The sequence below is a fragment of the Cryptosporidium sp. chipmunk genotype I genome (genome assembly GCF_004936735.1).
Source record: "Cryptosporidium sp. chipmunk genotype I strain 37763 chromosome Unknown contig_32, whole genome shotgun sequence".
NCBI classification, from domain to species: Eukaryota; Apicomplexa; class Conoidasida; order Eucoccidiorida; family Cryptosporidiidae; genus Cryptosporidium; species Cryptosporidium sp. chipmunk genotype I.
The window spans coordinates 65,741-87,622 of record NW_027125601.1 but is presented as its reverse complement, the minus strand read 5'-3'; the positions used below and the strand labels follow the sequence as shown (position 1 = coordinate 87,622).

The 21,882-nt window shown below is 29.7% G+C and overlaps 9 protein-coding genes across 9 annotated transcripts; 4 read left to right on the top strand and 5 right to left on the bottom strand.

Moving 5' to 3' along the window:
* Positions 1-130: 130 nt before the first annotated feature.
* ELE39_002888 (endonuclease exonuclease phosphatase family) lies at positions 131-2,482 on the top strand (the record flags this gene model as incomplete). The annotated part of the gene is made up of 1 exon (XM_067345992.1): positions 131-2,482. One exon carries the CDS (start codon positions 131-133, stop codon positions 2,480-2,482), a length of 2,352 nt encoding a protein of 783 aa, XP_067200919.1.
* A 523-nt stretch (positions 2,483-3,005) lies between these two features.
* On the top strand, positions 3,006-4,454 carry ELE39_002887 (uncharacterized protein; the record flags this gene model as incomplete). Its single annotated transcript, XM_067345991.1, has 1 exon — positions 3,006-4,454. The coding sequence occupies one exon, from the start codon at positions 3,006-3,008 to the stop codon at positions 4,452-4,454; it is 1,449 nt and encodes a 482-aa protein (XP_067200918.1).
* A 167-nt stretch (positions 4,455-4,621) lies between these two features.
* On the bottom strand, positions 4,622-5,385 carry ELE39_002886 (uncharacterized protein; the record flags this gene model as incomplete). The annotated part of the gene is made up of 3 exons (XM_067345990.1): positions 4,622-4,686; positions 4,736-5,292; positions 5,351-5,385. The coding sequence occupies 3 exons, from the start codon at positions 5,383-5,385 to the stop codon at positions 4,622-4,624; spliced, it is 657 nt and encodes a 218-aa protein (XP_067200917.1).
* Positions 5,386-6,236: 851 nt separating this feature from the next.
* On the bottom strand, positions 6,237-8,789 carry ELE39_002885 (AMP deaminase; the record flags this gene model as incomplete). The annotated part of the gene is made up of 1 exon (XM_067345989.1): positions 6,237-8,789. One exon carries the CDS (start codon positions 8,787-8,789, stop codon positions 6,237-6,239), a length of 2,553 nt encoding a protein of 850 aa, XP_067200916.1.
* A 421-nt stretch (positions 8,790-9,210) lies between these two features.
* Positions 9,211-12,666, bottom strand: ELE39_002883 (adenosine monophosphate deaminase; the record flags this gene model as incomplete). The annotated part of the gene is made up of 1 exon (XM_067345987.1): positions 9,211-12,666. The coding sequence occupies one exon, from the start codon at positions 12,664-12,666 to the stop codon at positions 9,211-9,213; it is 3,456 nt and encodes a 1,151-aa protein (XP_067200914.1).
* A 728-nt stretch (positions 12,667-13,394) lies between these two features.
* On the top strand, positions 13,395-14,063 carry ELE39_002882 (uncharacterized protein; the record flags this gene model as incomplete). The annotated part of the gene is made up of 1 exon (XM_067345986.1): positions 13,395-14,063. The coding sequence occupies one exon, from the start codon at positions 13,395-13,397 to the stop codon at positions 14,061-14,063; it is 669 nt and encodes a 222-aa protein (XP_067200913.1).
* A 119-nt stretch (positions 14,064-14,182) lies between these two features.
* ELE39_002881 (uncharacterized protein) lies at positions 14,183-16,174 on the bottom strand (the record flags this gene model as incomplete). Its single annotated transcript, XM_067345985.1, has 1 exon — positions 14,183-16,174. The coding sequence occupies one exon, from the start codon at positions 16,172-16,174 to the stop codon at positions 14,183-14,185; it is 1,992 nt and encodes a 663-aa protein (XP_067200912.1).
* Positions 16,175-16,387: 213 nt separating this feature from the next.
* On the bottom strand, positions 16,388-18,457 carry ELE39_002880 (endonuclease exonuclease phosphatase family; the record flags this gene model as incomplete). The annotated part of the gene is made up of 1 exon (XM_067345984.1): positions 16,388-18,457. The coding sequence occupies one exon, from the start codon at positions 18,455-18,457 to the stop codon at positions 16,388-16,390; it is 2,070 nt and encodes a 689-aa protein (XP_067200911.1).
* Positions 18,458-19,204: 747 nt separating this feature from the next.
* ELE39_002879 (Dbp7p) lies at positions 19,205-21,685 on the top strand (the record flags this gene model as incomplete). The annotated part of the gene is made up of 1 exon (XM_067345983.1): positions 19,205-21,685. One exon carries the CDS (start codon positions 19,205-19,207, stop codon positions 21,683-21,685), a length of 2,481 nt encoding a protein of 826 aa, XP_067200910.1.
* Positions 21,686-21,882: the final 197 nt, after the last annotated feature.

Sequence of the window (21,882 nt, the reverse complement as noted above, 5' to 3'; positions counted from 1 at the left end):
TTAAATTATTTGAAACTTTAATATTGCAAGTATATTAAAAAGGGTGTGAACTTCTAGGATATACTTAATATTACTACAAAAGGTCGGGTGATCACAATTTATTAAATCTTGTTCTTGAATTTTTTTAAGCATGAATAAGATTGTAAATATTATTGATGATAGTAATAAAGGTTTTGAAATAAAATCTAATGGAGCAAGATTTGAGAGGGGAATCTCAGAAAGAATTGGATTAACAAACCAGCAAACCAATAATATTTTAGATGAGAAGAACTCCAGGTTAAATCATAGAAAAAATAAAGAGTTAACTTCTGTCATGAAGGGGGATGGAGATCTCGAAAGGAGGCCTCTAGAAAAAGAACTTATTATTAATAAAAACTCTGGAAATTGCTCTAATAACAAAAATGAAGTAGAGATTTATAGATGTGATTTGGTTTATGTTTCATCTAGGAAAAAAGTTCCAATAACTCCGGTAGAAAGTTGTGAATTACAACCCATCGTAATTTTAAGAGATAAAATGGGTAAGCTTTGGGATGATGACGATGAAAACCCGGAAAACCCTGTAATAAACGGTTCTGCGAGTATTTACTACCGCTGGAGTCGAGGTCCATCTCGTGCAGTGTGTACATTCCATCCGAGCCAAGTTGCAATGCTACAATGTGCTACAACATTGAGATGCTTCTGTGGAGTTAACTGCTATAAACAAGGATTTGCTCAATTAAGGCGCTTTTACGAAGTTAGGGGAATGAGCCCTATATCTCCACACCCAAATAGCCACACATATGGTGTTCCTTGTAGACCGTTTCAATTCAACGATCCAGACAACTCCTTAAGAGACAGAGATGATGCCCATGTTTCACTCCTTTTGAAGACAGGACTAGTTCATATATCAACAGATCAAGAAGAGTGGACTCCAGTTTGTGACCAGAGAAATTATTTACCAGTTTCGGAGGATGTAGGGCATCAATTGAAATTGGAAGTCTTTCTAGTATTTAATTCAGGATCAGACCGAAATTCAGAGTTTTTTGAGAGATCTCTATCTGAAGCTAGAAATTCTTCGGAAACCTATTCACAAATCATTACAGCCTGTTGTGTTCCAAATCTTCCTCAAGCTCCACCAAGATGCATTTTAACTGTTCCTTCTAGCCAAATGAACGGAGTTGGAGCCAATCAAAATACATGCACAGCTATTAGTAATTCTAGATTTAAAGTCTTTTCTTGGAATATTCTTGCAGAAATATATGCCAGCCAAGAAGCATTTCCTCACTGTGATGCGTACATGCTTTCATGGTCATACCGTAAAACTAGAATTATCGTTGAAATTCTGAGCCATCAACCCGATATTGTTTGTCTCCAAGAAGTTCAAACTGAGCATTTTGATGACTTTTTCAAGCCCGTATTACAACAATACGGTTACGAGGGTGTTTATAAACAAAAAACTACAGAGATTTTCACGTCTGGGAGTGGAAGAAGAAAGGATGGGAAATACACTATGGATGGATGTGCTACGTTCTATAAAACAAATAAATTTATTGCTAAGGAAAACTATTCTTTAGAGTTTTCCGCTCTTATCAAAGAAGCTACGCATAGAACCCTCCCATCTGAAGTTAAGAATAATCCCGCAGCGATTAAAAGACTACTTAAAGATAATGTTGCAGTTGTCATCCTTCTTGAATATCGTCAAAACGACACAATTGGCTCAGATTCAAATCATCCCATTCACAATCAACTTTCAGGAAATTCATCAGGAGTAAACAATAGAGGAATTGTTGGAATGAGTAGTACTAACCTGGTGGTAAACAGTGTTCAAAATCAATCTGGAGTACTAATTTCTTCCTCAAATAATCAAATTCAATCTGACTCTTCAAAAAAACCGATGAATTCTTCTGCGCCACTACAAGTTATTATTGCCAATACACACATAGTTGCAAATCCAGAAGCAAATGATGTAAAAATTTGGCAGGCCCAAACTCTGGTATCAGTCTTAGAAGAATATCTACATGACTGCTATAGGAGACAGCCTGTATTACCTGGTCTCATTATTTGTGGTGATTTCAATAGCACGCCTGATAGTGCTTTATATCGTCTTTTGGCAACCGGAACTTGTGAAAAAACGCACAAAGACCTTGCTATGGACCGTTATGGGCTCCTTTCTGATCTCCAACTTGGGCATTCTATGAGGTTACGCAGTGCATATTCTATGGCAAAAGCCATGGTTGAGGGTCATAACCCAAGCATACTCGTTTCATCGACTGAATCTCTTGAGCCTGTTTTTACAAATTACACGCCAAACTATCTTGGATGTCTGGATTATGTGTTCTACACTGATGAAAGACTGAGACTCGGAGGAGTTCTTGAACTTTTAGATGAAGAGGCCCTTATTCGTGAAGCTGCTGCTTTGCAACTACCTGACTGGTCTCTACCGAATCCTCAAAGACCATCTGATCACCTTCCATTATTAACAGAATTTGAATGGAACATTTAACAATTTAAATAATTAATTCTTATTTTTGCTTATTTAGTTCTTAATATTAATAGAGAAAATAATCTATTGATTTGCTTTTATAACTGCATTATATTTAACCCACTCATTTAATTTCGCAATGATTGTCCTGCTAGGCGCCACTTACATGCAAACTTTAAGTCATTTTTTACCGAGCTATGTTCAGTAATGCTAAAAAAATATATTGCATGTTAATTGAATACAAGTAATGATGACTGATATAAAGAGTTGCATTATAATTGTGTTGTTCTTTAACTTTAAAAATTCATTGTAACTACAATACCAAATTAAGAAAACAATGAGTGGTTAAGAACAATTTTAAAGCAACTATTTTTCATTTTTTTTGTTTGATTTTGTCATTGTAAATTCATCATATTATCAAAACCAACCCAAATTAATTGGCTCATTATTTATTTTAAATTGAAGTAAATAATATAAAGCTATAAAGATTACCGAGATCAATTTTGAAAAAAAAAATCAGTTGAATAAATTCTTCAAAAAAAAAATGCTATCCTTTAAAGAACAAAAATCAAACAATTTACCTGAGAATAAATATAAAAGTAATTTTAAGAGTAATGAAACTTTTTTGGAAAACTCAAATGAAGGAATGAGTTTGGAAATAACTTTTCTTATATCAAGTATTATTATTTGCATTGTGGTTTCTTTGATCAGTATTGTAACTCAGGGCAAAAATCAGATCAGGGCCAATTGTAACGACCCAAATCACATTGTAGTAATGACTCATGGGTGGGCAGGAACTCCAGCAAATATGGATGTTCTTGCGGAAAGAATTTTAAATAAATATAATATTTTGGTAAATAGTCAATGGCCTGAAAATAATCAAATGCAAAAACCAGAATGCGTATTAATTTATAAAATCCACTCCAATTGGGGATATTTCAGGAGCATTTTCATAACATCTGATGGTATTGAAAACGGAGCTTTAAGAATGTCAAAAGAAATAGAACAAGTAATCATAAAAACGCCATCTTTAGAAAAAATATCCTTCATTGGCCATAGCCTTGGAGGTCTCTATAATAGGGCAGTACTTCCCTTATTGAGTAATTATCCTTTAAATAAACAAGAAATTCAATCGGAGAATAGTACAGGTTTAATAGGTGGGCTCAAACCAATGAATTTCATTTCTATTGGCACTCCGCACAAAGGCGTACTAAGTGATGATTGTACTTACTTTGGATTCGAAATTCTTAAAGTATTATTTCCATGGAAGTGGATTTCGTGGTTACCAACCATTTCGCAACTACTATTGATGGATAAAAATAACCCATTAATAGCCGATATGATGAATAACATGAATATGATTAATCCTCTTTCTTGGTTCAAACACAGACATACGATTGGATCATTAAAGGGAGATTTATTAGTGCCACCAACTTCAGCATCCCTCCTACCTTTTTGCATAGATAATGAAAACTTTTCATTAGTATCATTCAATATCTATGAATTTAGCGGAAGGTACCAAACAGATAAAATTAACAGACCTAAACATTTTCAAAAAAACTACCAATCTAATCCAAAGAATATTAAAAATAATTCAAATTTCGTTCCTAATACCAATAATGTAAAAGACGATAAGGAAGACAATCTAATTGAATGGATAACAGTAATTGATTCTGGTAATGAGAAACCTTATGAAAATAAAAATGAAATATACTACAGGAACATGATAAAAAATAGAAGAAAGCTGATTAATTTAGTTAAAGAGAAATATCACAATTTTCTAAATCACAAAAAGTTGAATGTAATTAATAAAAGCTCAAATGGTAATTTAGACAAACTTGTTTGGATGAAAACTTCCGTATTGTTTAAAAATAAAATACACAGGCTTTTCTCACATCAGTTAATGATGTTTTGTTTTGAAAACTGGGGCTATTTTCTTTTAGGAAATAATTTCCAACTTTTAGACCATATAATAGAAAATATGAAATTCTAAAACTAAATTAAATGATTAAAATTTGATTGTTTATATTTCCATTTCTATTAATTACACAATAAGAATTATCACAAATAAAATTGCAGAAATAAAAAAAAGATAAGTAAACAATTTTAATTCCTTCCAAGCTTTAATTGGAATAATTATTAAATAATAGTTTAATTATTTTACAACTTACTTGATATTCCTATAGTCTTCATCATCTTATCGAAAATGAAATTTAACTTAATATCTAAAAAAAAATTATATTAATAACAGATAAAATTAAATTTATAACCTACTTTCGTTTTCCACCTCGTATACCATTCCTTCTATTAAATTATTTTGTTCATTCAACTCCTGAGATATTATTAATGCTGCATTGTGAAGCTTTTTAGTATTTTGATTTATATATTCTAAATTCTCATCCTTATTTGAGATTCCAATATTATAAAAGTCGTGTTCTAAATCACAGTTATTTATTGATGCATGGCTATTTAACAAAAAGTCTCTATTTATTCTTCGTTGATTCTGAATTGCCCTTTCTTTTGCATTAGCATATATTAGCCTTACTTTTTTCTTACAATTTATCATAATTTCATACTTATCTTTCAAATTTTTTTCCCTATTATTTATCTCATCCTTATTTATTTCGGGAAATTTTTCAGGATTTTTTTTAACACTACTTATTATATTATCTAATATTTTGTAAATCTCTTCAAAGCTTTCAATTTCTGCATTAATTTTTTCATACAAACATTTAATTTCTTTATGCTCACTGTAATTAGAAATGTTATCTGCCTTCTCCTTATAATCTTTACATTGCTGAATTAAATTTTCTGAAATATGTTCAAGCTCACTAAAATAATAATAGATGTTGATTAAAATTTAATTAAAAAATCGATTAATTTTCGTACCTGAAAGCTTTATAGTATGGATCTTTTCCTTGCATTAATCAGACAAAATTTAATATTTGAATCAGCATTTAAAGGAATTTTTTAATTTACTATTTTCTAAAATCTCCGTACGCAATAGATTCAACCCCCAGTCTTGTATAATTGTTAAAAAACAATAACATGAATATTTTAAAAAAAAAAATCAAACGAAACGAAAAAATAGGAAATTGACAAATAGTTAATAATTCACAATTTTAATCAAGCACCAACTACCATTGAAAAAAACATGAAAGAAATCACTACCCCCAAATGGCTGGTACATTTTACTAACCACAAAATTAATAGAAATTATCCGCCAGCTTGAAAAAAAAAATGTTTGCAAAATGTAACTTTTTACTCGGTTTTTGTTAAATACCAAAAAAAAATACATTTTAATCTTTTCCAAGCTAAACAAAAAAAAATAGTCCACCCAATCAAATAATGTATTCAATTCCACGTAATTATTTTATAAGGGGGCGAAGTTCCTAAAACGTCCGGATCTGTACCGGATTTTGCTCAAAATAAACACAAAAAATATTTGTTTAATAAGTTTTAGAAAGGCGCTTGAATCCTTAAAGATGCAAATGAAATGTTTTTTCCTTAAATTGAGATATAAATAAATCACTGCATAGAGTTTGTTTGAACAAGTTCTATTTTCAAAAAAACGCGCGATTGATTATCTTATACTGAATAATGAATTTTGATATTCCATACTATCTTCTCTAGTTGTTTATACAATATTCATTAAGACAAATTTATCTGAAATTGATCCGAGCACGGTAAGGCATTTTTAGTTTGTATAATAAGGCAGCAAAGTATAATAGTAAAATCAATTCAATGTTGATCTTAAGTAAAATCACTCAATAAATCAATCATTACTCACGGGAAAGTTTTTTATCGAAGAATTAGGATTACGCTTAACTCCCTCCTTGCTTATGTTATCCGAAATATTTTTCAGCCTTAAATTTTTCACAATGTTTATTGCATTTTCAATTCTATCAATTGAAACTGTATACTTATTAATGAGGTCCATTTCGCCTTTAAGCATGTCTTTTCTAAACTGGATTCTAATATTCGGAACATTCGACCTTGAAATATCGTTAATTTCGCAAGGCTCAAAATCATTTAAAATATTATATAATGATTTGTTTAGGTGACTATAGTTTTTTATACCCAACCAACTTGCTTTATATTTTGGTGAAAACCCAGACTGAAGAACTGAATTTCTTGCAATTTCACAAAGGTCAATATTGTTTAATTTCCAAATATGGGAGGCAATGGAATACTCTTCAAGAAGAGATTCGTCCGTGAAGTGAAAAATGAGGGGATCATCGGTTGAAAGCGAGACATTTAATCCAACATTAAAAAACTTTGGGAATGGATTTTTCATCAACTCCAAAAACAACGCATTGTTAGAAACAGGGGAAACTGCAATACCGATTTGTTTCAAATAGTATAAATACTGCAGTACTGGAGTTTTCTTCAGCAATATTCCATGGTTAATAGAATCAGCTAATAAATACATTGTAGCTAAGTGTGAAATTTTCCCGGCTTCTCCGCAATGAGGTCTGAACATCAACGGATTTAAGCCTCTAGAGTATAAAAGTTGATTCAGCACTCGAATATTACTATAGAGATAAAACCCCCAATAAGAGTATGGCGGATTATCACATGATCTCCAATATTCTGGATAACAAAAGTTTGGGCTGTCCATTGAATACTTACTTAGCTGGCTTTCATCATCTACTGTATCCCAACCAACAATATTAGAAAGTAAAATAAAAATCAGCGGATTATCTTTTGGATTGATCAAAGTTTCTATTAGTGGAGAAAATATGTTTTCGAGCATTTCACTGAATGATTTAACGCACCCATCTTTATGAAATATATTATAAAGCCTAGGAATTTGAATGATCCATCTCACATGTTTACAATACAAACCATTATTATAAAGCCACTCTGCCAAAGTCTTCCATTCGCTCTTGTCTTTACCATAAACACTGATTCTCCATTCCACAAACTGATAATGCGTAGCTTTTAAATCTTGAATTACTTCCTTTGTAATATTAGCAAGATATTTTCCTTTAATTGGATTGTTGTATTTTAAGAATATATCTCTCATCAAATTAGATCCGAATGGATTGTATTTCTCGTTAAATCTATCAAACCTTTGAAAACAGTTCCTAATTGCATCCATATTTAAGTGGTCTATAGAGTTATTTTGATAATCACAGCCAAAAACATTATTAAATACTTGTCCTAATGTGCTTGGCGTATTATCATGATTGTAAAATACGATACGGTCTTTATCTGAATTATAACATTTTCTAATGAACTTAAGAAGATGTTGTTGGCTCATACAAGCTGAATGGTGAACATGTGTGTCGACTTTATAAACATTATAAAAACCAGTTCTAATATTCTTTTTAGACAATTCATTTTCAAATTTTCCATTGAAAAGTGAATATAGCTGATAGCTTTGTAATAAGAATTTTAATCTATAATACGTAAAACTCTTTACTATTGGACTATGAACCAGGCTCATTATTCTTCTTAAACATCTTATGAATTCGTGCACAGACTTACTTTCAGTTTCATACAATGGAAAACTTTTTTTTATACATAGGCACTCCCCAGAATGTTCATTAAAATCATTTTTTAATTCATAGTCCAAGTTTATATCTGCTGATTCTGTTTTCTTAATTTTTTTGAATGTTATAGGGTTGTAAAGCAAATTTCTATTTGAGTACCATTTAATATTATAAATGCCATTAATCATTTCGTATTTGACATCTATCTTGTTTGGTAAAGTCTCTGTTATTGATTCAATATCTATTACAGGGTTTCCATCTTGTAAATGCCCATAGTTATGAGCTATTAAATGATCATGTTCTATTTTAGGTAGCTCATAATTCCACTCATCTCTCATTTTTAACACCTCATCGATCAATCCAATTGCAATATTCATTTCCTTATCGTATGATTTAGCAAAAACCATTTCTGAGTTCGGGATCAACTTGACATACTCAGTCTCAAGTTCGTCATTCAGTATTCCTCTATTAAACTCATCTAAAGTACTATTTGAAGCACTTTTTTTTAATTTAAAATCAGCATTAGAGTACCGACTTGAAGTACTTTCAGTAAAGTTCAAGTCTTCCATTTGAATTTTATCTGGATTAGAAATATAATCAATTGAATTATCATCTAAGTCTGCGGAATCATTTTCAACAAAATCGGAATAGTTAATCTTCTCAATTTTACTATCAGATGACGATTTAAAGAGTAAAAAATCATCAAAAGAGCACAAACCCTCTCTATCTTCTTTTGAATTAAATAAATTTTCTGTTAAAGCTTGCCCCATCTCAGACTCTGTGCAGGTTGCAGCCTGCACGGAGCAAATCTCAATGCTATTTTCAGACATTCTTCAATCGAATTAAAATTGAACTACAGAATATCTTTGAGATACATCCTAACACCTACTAAAACGTATAAAACGTTCGAGGGCTATCAAGTATTAATAATTCAAATGGCCTCAACTTGAATTAAAACTAAATGGAAACTAATTTATTTTCTTATTTAGGTCAAAAAAAATATATATATGCATTGTCTTTATATTTGGCGCCGAAGAGGTGCTTGGCGAAGCTGGTGGAACAATTTTAAACGTTTAATTTTTCAATTCTCTCATTTCCAGCTAAACATACTTTTCATGCTAAGCACATATATTTACATATAAATTAGTAAACTTTAGTTCTATTTTTCAATTTTAAATATTAACCATATCCATTTGTTTGATTTTAAGCTCACTTTATACCTTATATTTCTATTGCCATATACATAGAGAATTATGGTTCTATTAGTGTAAAGGAATCAATATATTCATATGGAGATACCATTTTAATGTATTGATCATGAAGGGTAGGGGGATCATCTAAATGCATTATATTTGTATAAGGGTCACTAATAGAAATAAGTGGTTCTGGAATTTTATAGTCTTCAAAAAAATTCATGTAGTCTGCAGCACTTGAATTGCAATGACTTTCTTGGCCAATTAGATTCTCTGTACTACATGTTTCCTCGTCAAGAATAACGGTTTGCCCATCTGTTGAATCATTTTGGACATTACTTACATTTGAACTGTAAAGATTGAGAACTTCATCTATATTCATTAAATTCAACACTGAATCCTTATCTAAGAATACTTGGTCGTGGTACATTTTAAAAGGCTTGAACTCAATATTCTGAGGATATTCAAATTCATTAGCTTCGAAATCTTTATTTATAGATAAATTTTCATTTATTGTTTTTAATGCATTGGATTCTCCAAAACAAACGTAGTCAGTGTTCAAGTTATTGATATAACTTTTATCAATTTTCATCCGGGCTTGGCTTTCAAAAAAATCAACATTTTCACTATTACTACAACTATTTCCAGCAGTATATGAACCATCCATACATTCCTTTTGTGAGTTTTCCAAGTTTGGAGTTAAAGATAAAAAGTTAACATTTTGTTCGAGGTCCGCCTCACAATAGTTTTCTGACCCTCCCAAAGCTACATTATTTTGAGAAAAAGCAGTTGACTGGGAAATATATGTTGATACCGCTTCTCTATAAGCATTAGTCACTTTTTCGGGAGAAACTTTGGAGTCTATACTCTTTACCCAATAATTGAGAGGTTTAAGCGATGAATCTATTCCGCTTTTCTCATCAATATTATCCATCTTGCTTTGAATACATGTATATGATGGATTTGTTTCTGTAATCCCACTTTTCTCAACAAAGCCGTTATATTTACATTGTTCAGTTTGCGATTGAAAAATACAAGCATGCTTTAATGCTTTCTTTACTCCACCATAAATCGTAGGATTGAATGATTTAGTATTCATCTGATTTATGGCACCCAAACGTTTGTAAGAAACAATAAATACTCGTCTGCTAGGAACCCAAATGATTCTTTTGGGTAGAGGCTTAAGACGATTTGCTTGCTCATTGAAACTTAATACACTATCTGCATCACTATCTTGGCAAAAATTGATATTACTTTCAACTTTTGCGAATGTAAAGTGAGTATTATTATTATTATTATTATTATTATTATTATTATTATTCCCGATTTTTAAGGAAGATTTTTTCCCGTTTATCCCACATTTCGAATTTATTGATTGATTATTTGGAGATGATATGTTCTCTAAGTTGCTACATTTATTATTTGCAGAATAGAAATAGTTATTAGTATGGCTTTTCTCATTAATTGATTTCTGCTTTTTTATCCATTTGATTGCCAGGTTAAATGCTTCCAATACACCTCTAGATCTAACAGAAAACCATGCTCTTCTCTTATTATATGTAATACTGAAACCTAACCTCTTTACACAAAACTTTATGAATGAAGAATAGGGAGGAACTAGGAGAATTTCAACTTGCTGAGAAATTATTCCTATATCATCTGAGATAACTGAAAGCAGTTGTTTGTTGGTGCTGTTTATATGATCTATGCTTTTAATCTCGCTACATCTATCAATGATTTCATGAATGTTAATTAAATCACTTTTAGGGCTTTCAGAGAAATTATTTACAATTTTTCTTGAGATATCTTGACCTTCCATTTCAAATAATTCATTTTCGTATTCTTTATTCTTTAAATCTACGAATTCTTTTTGCCTCTTTTTCTTATTATTATTATTTGAATTTAACTGATAATCTGTATTAGAATCTACTCTATTTGAGCTGTAATTACACGATGAGGAGTTTAGTTCTTTAGACTTGAATTGATTTATACTTTTGTACTTGATGGAACAAATAGTAATATAATTCTTGAACAGTTCAAATGAGTCATTTTCGCTAGTTACTCTTACTCCAACATATTCTTGTTCCTGAGCTATGTGGTCATTAATACTAGCTTCCAGTGAAAAATTATTTCCTATTTCCTGTTTGCATAGTCTGCCATTACTCTTTTGAATATTGTATCTCCAGGACAAAGTTTCCAAATTCCATTGAATACCTTCTGGATAAGGTAATAACAATTGCCTATGTTGTTCAATTAACATAGGTATTGGGATCCTCAAATATTTATATTCTCCAACAAATTTTTCATTCATCCATTTTTCGAAAAAGTAGTAGAGTAAAACAGATTTGGAAATATAAAACTTTCTTGTTAAATCTCCAAAATTGTGACTTATATCATCTCTCACAAGTTGGAACTCGCTGATTATCATTTCGTTAATACTTTTTGAAATGTAGTTTTTCACAAGTAAGATTTCAATTGGAAAAGTACAGGTTTGATCACTCTCATTTTCGTTTTGTATACTTTCAATTGAAACGCCTCTTTTTGATTTAAAACTAATCTTGTGTGCAGAAGTAAGTGCGTAAAGTTCTCTATCACAACTGGTACTCTTCCAACGATCAAAGTAATGGATTTGGTTTTCTGTTAAACCGAGGGTACTTTCCTTTTCCCCTAGAACAAAAACCAATGCATTTTTAAAGATTCTTGTTGAAAATCTGAATTCACCATAGTAAAAATTATTGGATGCTGTGCTGACATTATTTTGGCTTCTACTGCAAAGGCTGCAGTAATATTCATTTGTACAATTTAGAGAATAAGGAACTGAAACGTTATCGTTATCATATTCATCGTTTATTCCCGGCTTGTTTTTAGTGAACACAGTACTTGCAGATGAAACTGAAACAACTTTTGCTTCACAACTTTTTGGAGATTCTTTATAATTAAATCTCTCCAATTTTTGCTCAATTCTACGACTTCTACTTCTCAATTTCATAACTTCATCACCAATAGTAGGAATTAATAGGTCCATATTATTATTTACAGATAATACTAATTCATCTCCTGGATAAATACATACATTTGGATTTGATGTAACATATAACCTGCCATCAATAACTTCTAGATGGCAGTTGCTTTCATCACTTTCTCTCCACGTCTTTTGGATAAATCCAAGAATACCAGTTATGTTTCTTGTATCTATGACGACTCCATTATATCTCCAAATCCAATTTAAAGAACTATTTAATTCAGTATACTCAAACTCCTTACTTCTGAAAACTAAGCTATCCAAACTCAATAATTCCCCATAAATCTCACCTATTATTATTCTTTCATTATTACCATTTATTGCTTTATTTCCAATGTATCTAACACCATATCTCAAATAGTCTTCGTCGCCCACTTTCCCATGTTCCTCATAAAGCCCTAAATAGGGAATCCCCAGTTCATTTGGAGACCAAATAATATTTCTTCCAGTTAATTTTTTTATTTCGTCTCCTGTTTTTTGTTCTATTATCATTTTTATGTTTTGATAAAAATAATATTCGATGATTTAATTTATTTATTTTACATAAGTTTTTTACACATACAATTGAATTTCATTTAATTGAACCCTCTTAATTAATCCAGATTAATGCTATATTTAAGTCATCAATTTATTCCTCCACTACTTATCATTTATTTCCACCACTGTTATTACATTAATAATAATTTTTAAACTGACTACTGAAGTTGTCAGCTTATGATTTTTTTAAATTTTGTGGGTACCATCCACCAAATTAATTACACGTCACCACGATACATAATGATATTGTATAATTATTTATACCTATTTTCATATTAAGATATACATATATAATTTTTTCAAAGTCTTCCCAATTATTTTTTTTAAAATTTAATATATGTTTATATTTTTCCCACAGTTTTCATTGCATGCATGCATTTAGTTATGGGGGGGTTCAAATTCCACATCCAAACTAATAATGGCAAAAAGAAAAAAACGAGTATTTTTTATTAAAAGTTTATAAAGCATTCAATTTAATCTCTGGAAAAAAGTCGGTTTGAAGGATTAAATACAAAATTAAGGAAAAATTATTTATTTAGAGGTTTGCGAGTGATATGAAATAGTTATTTATGAGAGGTTGGCCAATATTATATATATCTTGAAATTTTATTTAAATTTGTAAATAAATATAAATTAAATTTACTTCCATTGTCAAACTGTTGCATTAGCCAAGAATTGCTCTAATGAATCAATTAAATAAAGAAATAAAGTTATGTGGTGTATATGAATGCAATTATACTGACACAGGTGGAGAAATTATTCATATTTCCCCCACAAATAATTACTACTCAAATTTGAATATTAATGAAGAAATTGCAAAGGCTTTACTTCCATATTATGTTGATGTGAATTTCGATGGAATAAGCCAGTTTGAAAGTCAATACCACTTAGTGTTAAGGTTTAATAACACGTCTAATAATATTATGGTAAGATTACATAGGATGTATATAGTTCATGAGGGTATTCCAGTTCAAGTTCACAATCTAAATTGTTATTTACTCGGGGAAAAAACAAAAATTAGTAATGATATGAAGCCAAGTCTGCTAGGTTCTTCTTCAATAAAAAACAAATCACAGTATTTCAAATCTATCAGAGTAGTCATTAAAATTGAGAATCCAGAGAATGATGCAAATACAAGGTTCAGTAATAAGAATTCCATCAGAATCCTGCTAGATTATCTCGTAGATTCTAGCGATTTAATTGCAAGCGTTAATGTAATTCAAAGTGATTTAAAAGGTATTAATTGCATAAAGGATTCATCAATTGAAGAATCTGAAGAAGTGTTTTCGGAAACTTGTAGTGAAGATTATTCATTTACTCCAATATTAATGCCTACAATGGGACACAGATAAAGATAAAAAACAAATTTAAAACAATAAAAAAATAAGTTATTAAAATATATATAAAAATTACTTGTATGGATTAAAAATATTTACTAGGTTTGTATTAGTATTCTTTAGAAAAAGACTTATTAGTTTTGCAAAACAACAACTTTTGCAGACATAATTGGTGTTTCAATGAAATTATTTGAATTGGATTTTAAATAAAATTTATTGCTATGCATAGTTTTGTTATCATTTTTCACATTTTCAAACGAAGATGTTCTTATTTTATACTCGCTAGACATTTTTTGTGTGTTATCATAAGTTGATGATTTTATACTCTCAAATTCATCATCTGATTTTAATGATAATTCGTCATCCATCGGAGTTTGATTTGTGATACGAGGTTTACTATCTATATAATTGGAATTTGAAAAATTAGGGTTTATATCAATAGTTCCTCCAATGATTCTTATATTTGATTTATGCAATTTAATGCTCTCGTATTCATAAGCTCTTTCATCTTTACCGGTAATAACTTCAGCATTAAAATATATAGCCCACTTAGCATATAAATAAAAAATTTTTAAAGTTCCAATTATATCCTGAAATCTTAATACTAAAATTGAGGAAATTGAAAGAATTAAGCCAATAAAATTATTATTTAGCCAAGTATACCAACTATTATTTAATGATGTGCTTAAAAGTGTTTGGAATCCTTGAACTGACATCAGTCCTGCTAACCCAAAAGATTCTACATTGTTAATTTTACACCTTTGGTAAATTCCAAGCATTGAAACTACTGAAAATATAACGGCAACAATTTCCATCTTGTCAACATCAAAAAGAGATTCTAAAATTGACCCAATCAAACTTAAGCTAGAAGCATTTTCACTTGTTGAAGCGAATCTTGAAAACCTCGTATAAAAAATGGCTTTAATTACAATACAAACAGGTAATACTATCATGATTTGCCCCAAGGTCATGAACAGATGAATATATATATTGCACAGTTTCCTATTCAAATCATCAATCGGACTGATTCTGGTAAAGTTAATTTTAGATTGTGGGTTGAATTCAATTTTATCCGCAAACAACTCCCTCAAAACTCGATTGCAAATTATATGAAAAAAAACCTCATGCAAGCAAGGAAGTATTAGTGTTGGAATAATTCCACATAATAAGAAGCTAAAAGTTGCCTTCTCAAAGTATATTAACATTTCTTTAATTGGAGTGGCTGAAAGAAGAGAAGAGAAGCTCAAAAAAATAATCAATAAATTTTCATAAGATATTTTATTATCAACAATCATTCTTGATCTTTGAAATAATTTTTCTGCTTCTAACTTAATATTTTCAGTTATCTTAGTACTTTCCAATGCTGAGGGGTTTTCATTGTTAGTTGAGGCATCTGATCGATTATTATCGCAAATACCTAATTTAGTATAAAACATTTTGTCTTTTGCGGAATTTGCAAAGTAATATTCTTTATTTGACTTATATTTAAATATGAAAAATATTACCAGAGAAATTAAAGGAGTAAAAGGTTGCGACAAAGAAATCATCTGAATTGGAAAAAACTTATCTACCAATGGTTGAGATATTGTAAAAATACTAGAAATAAACATCCATATAATCAGAGATATTTTTGACTTATTAGAGAGATTAATAAAAAAATTGTTTTCATTATTTATTGAAGAGTCCAATGAACCAAAATATCTTAAAGATCTTTTCGTTGTTGACAGTGTATTAATTCTTTCTTTTAAATAATGAATTTCAAAAAGCAAAAAGATTAACAATCCATTCGCAAATAAAGATCTTAAAATTATGAAATCAATCATGCTCTTTCCAAAATTGCTCATCATAGCTTTGTGAATCAGTGACAGTACAACCCCCCCTAAGAATATAAATTGATTTTCTACAATTGGTAATAGTACTTTTTTTGGGTGTGGTGGTAATTCATTAATTAATTTTTGTCTTTTTACAAAAAAAGAATTTCCATTCATTAACTCATTATTGAGTAATTTTCTATCATTTCTTCTCTCCTCAATCGCTGCTTTCCTATTATTTACTGAAAAAACTTTCCTAGATTCGAGCTGAATTTTCTCCAGTACTATTGGTCTAATTGGCTCATTAGAACTCATTTTTGAATTAAAAGCTAGTAAAAAAGAGGAAAATATTTAATTTTACCACTTTAAATTTTCTGATATTATAATAGTAAAAAACAATTTAATAATTTAATTTTTTTTCTTTCACACATTAAAAAATTTAATCCATTAAATAATAATGCCTATGCACACCAAATTTTTCTTATTTTTTTCCTTGAGAATATTTAAAAGAGCATTATAAAAATTCGGTTAGTTTTCATTCTTAGTTATTGAAATATCAATTCCTATTGAAATGTGGTCTGATGGGTATTGAGGCGATGGGAGAGTATTGATGGGAGATAATGTTGCTTCATCTATATAGGGTAAAAAGTTATTCAAAAAAATATTAAATTTGTCAGAAAAACCTGCTTCTTCCACTAAATAAATGTAATCTAATTGACCAGAAAATCGATCAACTTTGTTCGTGAAGGGGTAGTATAACATACTATTAAATCCTTTGGAGTCAGAATTCCCAATTCTTTCCTTTTCTTTGTCACGAATTTGTATATTTTTATGTTTTTTATCTAGATGAATGTCCAACAAATCAATACACTTATTTTTGATCTGAAAGTCAAAACCAAAATTTTGCAACTTAAAGTTTTTTAGTACATCTTCGGTAAAATGGGCATTATCGTCATTTTCAACATTTTCGTTATCTACTTCTAATCCTTTCTTCTTTTTATACTTGAAAAGTGCAGAATGAATCCATTCGGATGAATTTGAGTTAATAATTCCTTCGGTGAAAAGCGTTCTAGCATCTGAAATGGCGAGCGTGTTGAAGTCTCCAAATATAAAGGCAAAAATATCTCTATATGAGAAACTTGATCTTAATCTTTTTAAGTACTTTTCAATTAAATCCATGAGTAACTTTGCTTGAAGAATTCTTACATGCCCCCCAAAAGGATGATAGTAAAAGTGCGTGTTGGCGAACAAATAAATTACATTGGTAATTTTATGCTCCAATACGACAATTTGATATACTGTTGTGATGTTATCTAGCAAGCATTCAATAAAGTTCGGCCATTTTACTTTAATTTCTTTGGTAATTTCTGGATAATCTTTAATTAAAATTTTTTTGAAAAGCAGTGTCTCAGATTCTAACATATTAAATAATTTTTTTTTGTAAAACGTTGAAACACTAGCGCAATCTGAGTTAAAAACTCCTGAATATCCTTTAAATTCCATTAATATATGAATGAATGACTCATACAAACATGATTGAACCTCTTGAAGACCTATTACGTCAGCATCCAAGTCAATAAGCTCTCTAGCTAATAAACTTCTTCTATAATTTGAATTTAATGCATATTGCGGACAATTTGTATACATTTCATTTAGGGCTTTATCTGTTTGAGCACAAATTTCCGAGAGAATGTTGAAGGTCACTATTTTTAATCTATTAATATTCAACTCAGGTCTTAATTTCAAGTCACTTTTAAAACGATATATTCTTTCTTCTCTCCAACTTGCTTCCAGTGGCTTGTTAATATGATTAAATCTGTAAATAGTGTCAAATAATGAAGATCTTTCAGAATTTAAAATGATTCTAAAAATTATCGAGTAGTTCTCAATGTTCTCAATAACTCTAGAGATTCTCTCTTTATTTGCAAATGCCGTGCTTAAATCACAAATATAATTTTGATCAATTTCAATTAAATTTTCTGGAAGATTTTGTAATATATCATGCTTTGTTTTTGTTTCATTTATGTTATACTGTAAATACCATTTATATGAAAAATTAGTCAATTCACCTTTTATGAATGTTACTGTTGGTACTATCGGGAACCCCCATCTGATTTCATTTTTTATGTTTACAGATTCAACCAAAGGTACATTCTTCTTAATTAAATAATAAAATTCTTTAAAATTTTCATTATTTGACAATATAATAACTTTAGCAACGTTCAAATTTTCATTATTAATAATATCCTCCAAAGTCACATTTCCAATGTCATTAAAGTTATTATCTTGTATTTTTACACTAGTGTCTATTTTGAAGCTTTGGTTAAATCTTAACTTTATAAAGTTTTCAATATGTTTCTTCAAGTTCAAAGCAAGTCTTTTAGTAAATATAGCAACATCTTCTGATGGATTCCTATTCATTGTTATTGATATTTTATTAAAACAAATATTATTTTTTACTTTACCCTTAGTAGTTTGTGAGAAAAAATTTTCAAATTCGTTTAATTGGATAACACACTTGGTAATAATCAAATCCTCAGAATCACATTTTGTGAAGATAACAATCCCATCGTTTGTATTATTTGATTTTATTTCCATTTTTAACATCTATTTAAGTTAAATTTATCATAAAAAAATTTTTTCTGAAAAATTTTCCGCCCACAATCTATATCTTTAGGATAAATTCTATAACTATTATTATTGTGCCCATTGATTTTTTTTTTAATTTTACTAAGGGAAATTTCAACTTTTTTGAAACCACCGGCTTTCAACCTACTAATTGATGATTAACGGTTTGCTCCAAAGTGAACCTTTTTCCAATATATCTTTAATATATAATGCATGTACTATCTAATACCTAAGATTGAATCTGTTCGAAAAATCTTTCACACAGTTAACATCTTCCATACATTGCTGTGCTTATAGTTATTCAATATTAACTCAACACTCTAGTTACAGAGTCCAGAATGATGCCCTTGACAGAATATGAAAAGAAAAAAAAAGGGAAGTAAATAGTTTATTAAATGGATTGGTAAATAAAAATTTATAACTCGATAAAAGCTCTTAAATTAAAAGGGTTAAATCGTTTGCCTAGAACCAATAGAAAGTAGCACTTTAATGGAACTTTAATGAACAAAAAAAATTTACAAGAATTAACCTGCGATTAATTGATTATATTTGCGACTTTATAGTTTAATGATAAATTGCGCCAAATTTGGCGGTACTTAAATAGATATATGTAAAATTTGACATCAAAATTTAATTTGCTTGAAATATACTGTAAATTTTGGATAGTCTTACTTGTTTTATATATGTAACTATAGATCTATTAGCACTTGTTTAAGTATGGATGAGAATTTATTATATTTTACAGACGAGGAATTGAAGGAAGAGGAGATAAATGATTTCTCAAAACCAGAGTCTATTTATAATCGTAAATTTTCGGACGTAGAAGGACTGAATGAGAAATTGGTTTCCCAATTAAGTTCTTTGGGATACGAAAAAATGACCAAGGTTCAAGAGATAGTTATTCCAAAGATACTTGGTGGAGGTGATATACTATTAAGGGCTCCAACGGGAACAGGCAAGACCCTTTCATTCCTGGTACCAGCAATACAGAGAAGCTTGTTAAACGAGATAGGGAAGACAACTATCCAGAGAGGTGATGGGACAATTATTTTAATTTTGACACCAACAAGAGAGCTTTGTATCCAGACAATTGAAACTGCAAGATTAATTGTTCAAAAAATGTCTTGGTGCGTAACAGGATGTATATGTGGAGGTGAAAAGAGAAAAAGTGAAAAGGCAAGGCTAAGAAAAGGAATTACAATTCTAGGAGGAACTCCAGGCAGAATTCTGGATCATATTGATTCAACAAGCTGCTTTAAGGTTACTAATTTGAAAACTTTAATAGTAGATGAAGCTGACAGATTATTAGAAGAAGGTTTTGGGGCATCTTATAAGAAGGTTTATCAATTTTTAATGAATAAAAATGCAAATTCTAGCAGTGGCGGATTATATAGCGAAGATGATGATGAGGAATTATCCATGCTATTAAATGTTAAGGTTGATAAAGAGAAAAAATTTTATATATTTAATAAACAAATTATTCTTGTTTCTGCAACATTATCGAAACTCGTAGAAGATTTAGCAAGATATTCTCTTAAAAATAATCCTGAATGGCTAGTATTAGATCAATATCGAGAAATTGGCTATAAGAAAAGTGATGGAGATTTAGATATAATCCAAGATATTTTAGAAGGGGGGCAGAGTATCCCAAGTAAAGGATTTTTTTCAGTTCCAATTAATCTTCGTCAAGAGTACGTGGTTGTTCAAGATAAATTCAGGATTCCGGCTCTTATTTCATTATTATTATCACGTACAGGAACTGGGAAAAGAACTGTAGTGTTTGTTTCGAGTACTCAAGTTGTAGAATTTTACTTTGCATTATTACAAAGTATGAGATGGCCATCAAAGCTACTAATAAGAGGTGGCCCTAACGTCAAGAGTTCAATAAAATTGTTAGAGAATTTTAAAAAAGAGATTGATAATAGGGATTTACGTAGTGATTCAAAAAGTGATATAACACAAAGTAAATTTAAAAGCAATAAAAAAAAGAAATATAATGGTTATGACAGCGATTCAGATGCAGGCTTAGATGGTGAGATGATTCTTTCTGGCTCTGACTCTGAATTTGAATCAAAAAGAGATAAGAAAAGAACTGATAATAATAATTTCCATAAAGGACATAAGAAATGGTTTACTAATAATACACAGTTATTTGAGATATTTGAAAGTATGTTTGACAAATATATATTCAAAAATTCAATTTTCGATGATGAAGTAGAATATGAAAAGTTTTCTAATATAAATTATGAAAATAAATACCTTGATGATGATGGTGATATTGTTTCAATTAATGAATTTGTAACACAACCACCAATTTTTATGCTTCATGGACATATGAGTAAGGATGATCGTCTTGGCCAATTAAGTTCCTTTGAAAAGAGCAAGAAAGGTGGAGTTATTATTACTTCTGATGTGGCTAGTCGAGGATTAAATTTTCCAAAGATAGACACAGTCATACAGTTAGATCCACCTCAATCAATTGAAGAATATGTACATAGAATGGGAAGAACTGCCCGTATGGGCGAAAAAGGAACGGGAATAATTTTTCTTAGACCTTCAGAGGAGGGATATTTAGAAACATTAAAGAGTTATAATATCACCGGTAAAAATGGAATTTTCAAATTAAGTGATACTACAATTTGGGAAGGTTTAATATCAAACAATAATAATTCTGGAAAAATAGATGATATTTCTGGCTTCTTTTATTCAATTGTTAATAAAATTATTACTTTGGACCCAAATGATTTCCAAAATGAGTTATTAAATAAGGCCAGGAGAGCATACATTGCTTTTGTGAGATCATATATGAGTTATGATCGTGAGTTTTCAAGAATTTTTTCTATTAAAAAACTTCACCTTGGACATGTTGCATCTTCATTTGGAATTAATGAGCAACCAAATAAAATTATTGGTCATATTAAATATTTAGATGGCGTTATAAGCCACAAGGAAAAAATCAATATTAATAAGAGCATTTCTGCAAAAAAAAACAAATCTAGCTCGATTGAAAATTTTAAAATCGTCAAAAGGACAAATAAGCAAATATCAAAAGTTAAAGATACATCTATTAGAAAAAAAAGTGAAAAAAAATCAAATTTTAAGAACTTTAACTTTAAATCTGATTCAAGTAAATCAGGAATAATTGATAAGGCACTACAACTTATGAAGAACAAAAGTGAAATTCATGTTCAACGATGATTTTTTAGTATTATCTTGATAATATATATTTAGTCTTTTAAAATTTTATTTCCATCACCTCTTTCATATTTCTAATCACTGACGTAATTCATTTATAATTTAAACTAAAAATATACAAAAAATAGTACGAAAATAAAGTTGAAGCCCTATTATCAATTTTCTTAATTCAATTTCCTATTAATCCAATTATATTATGC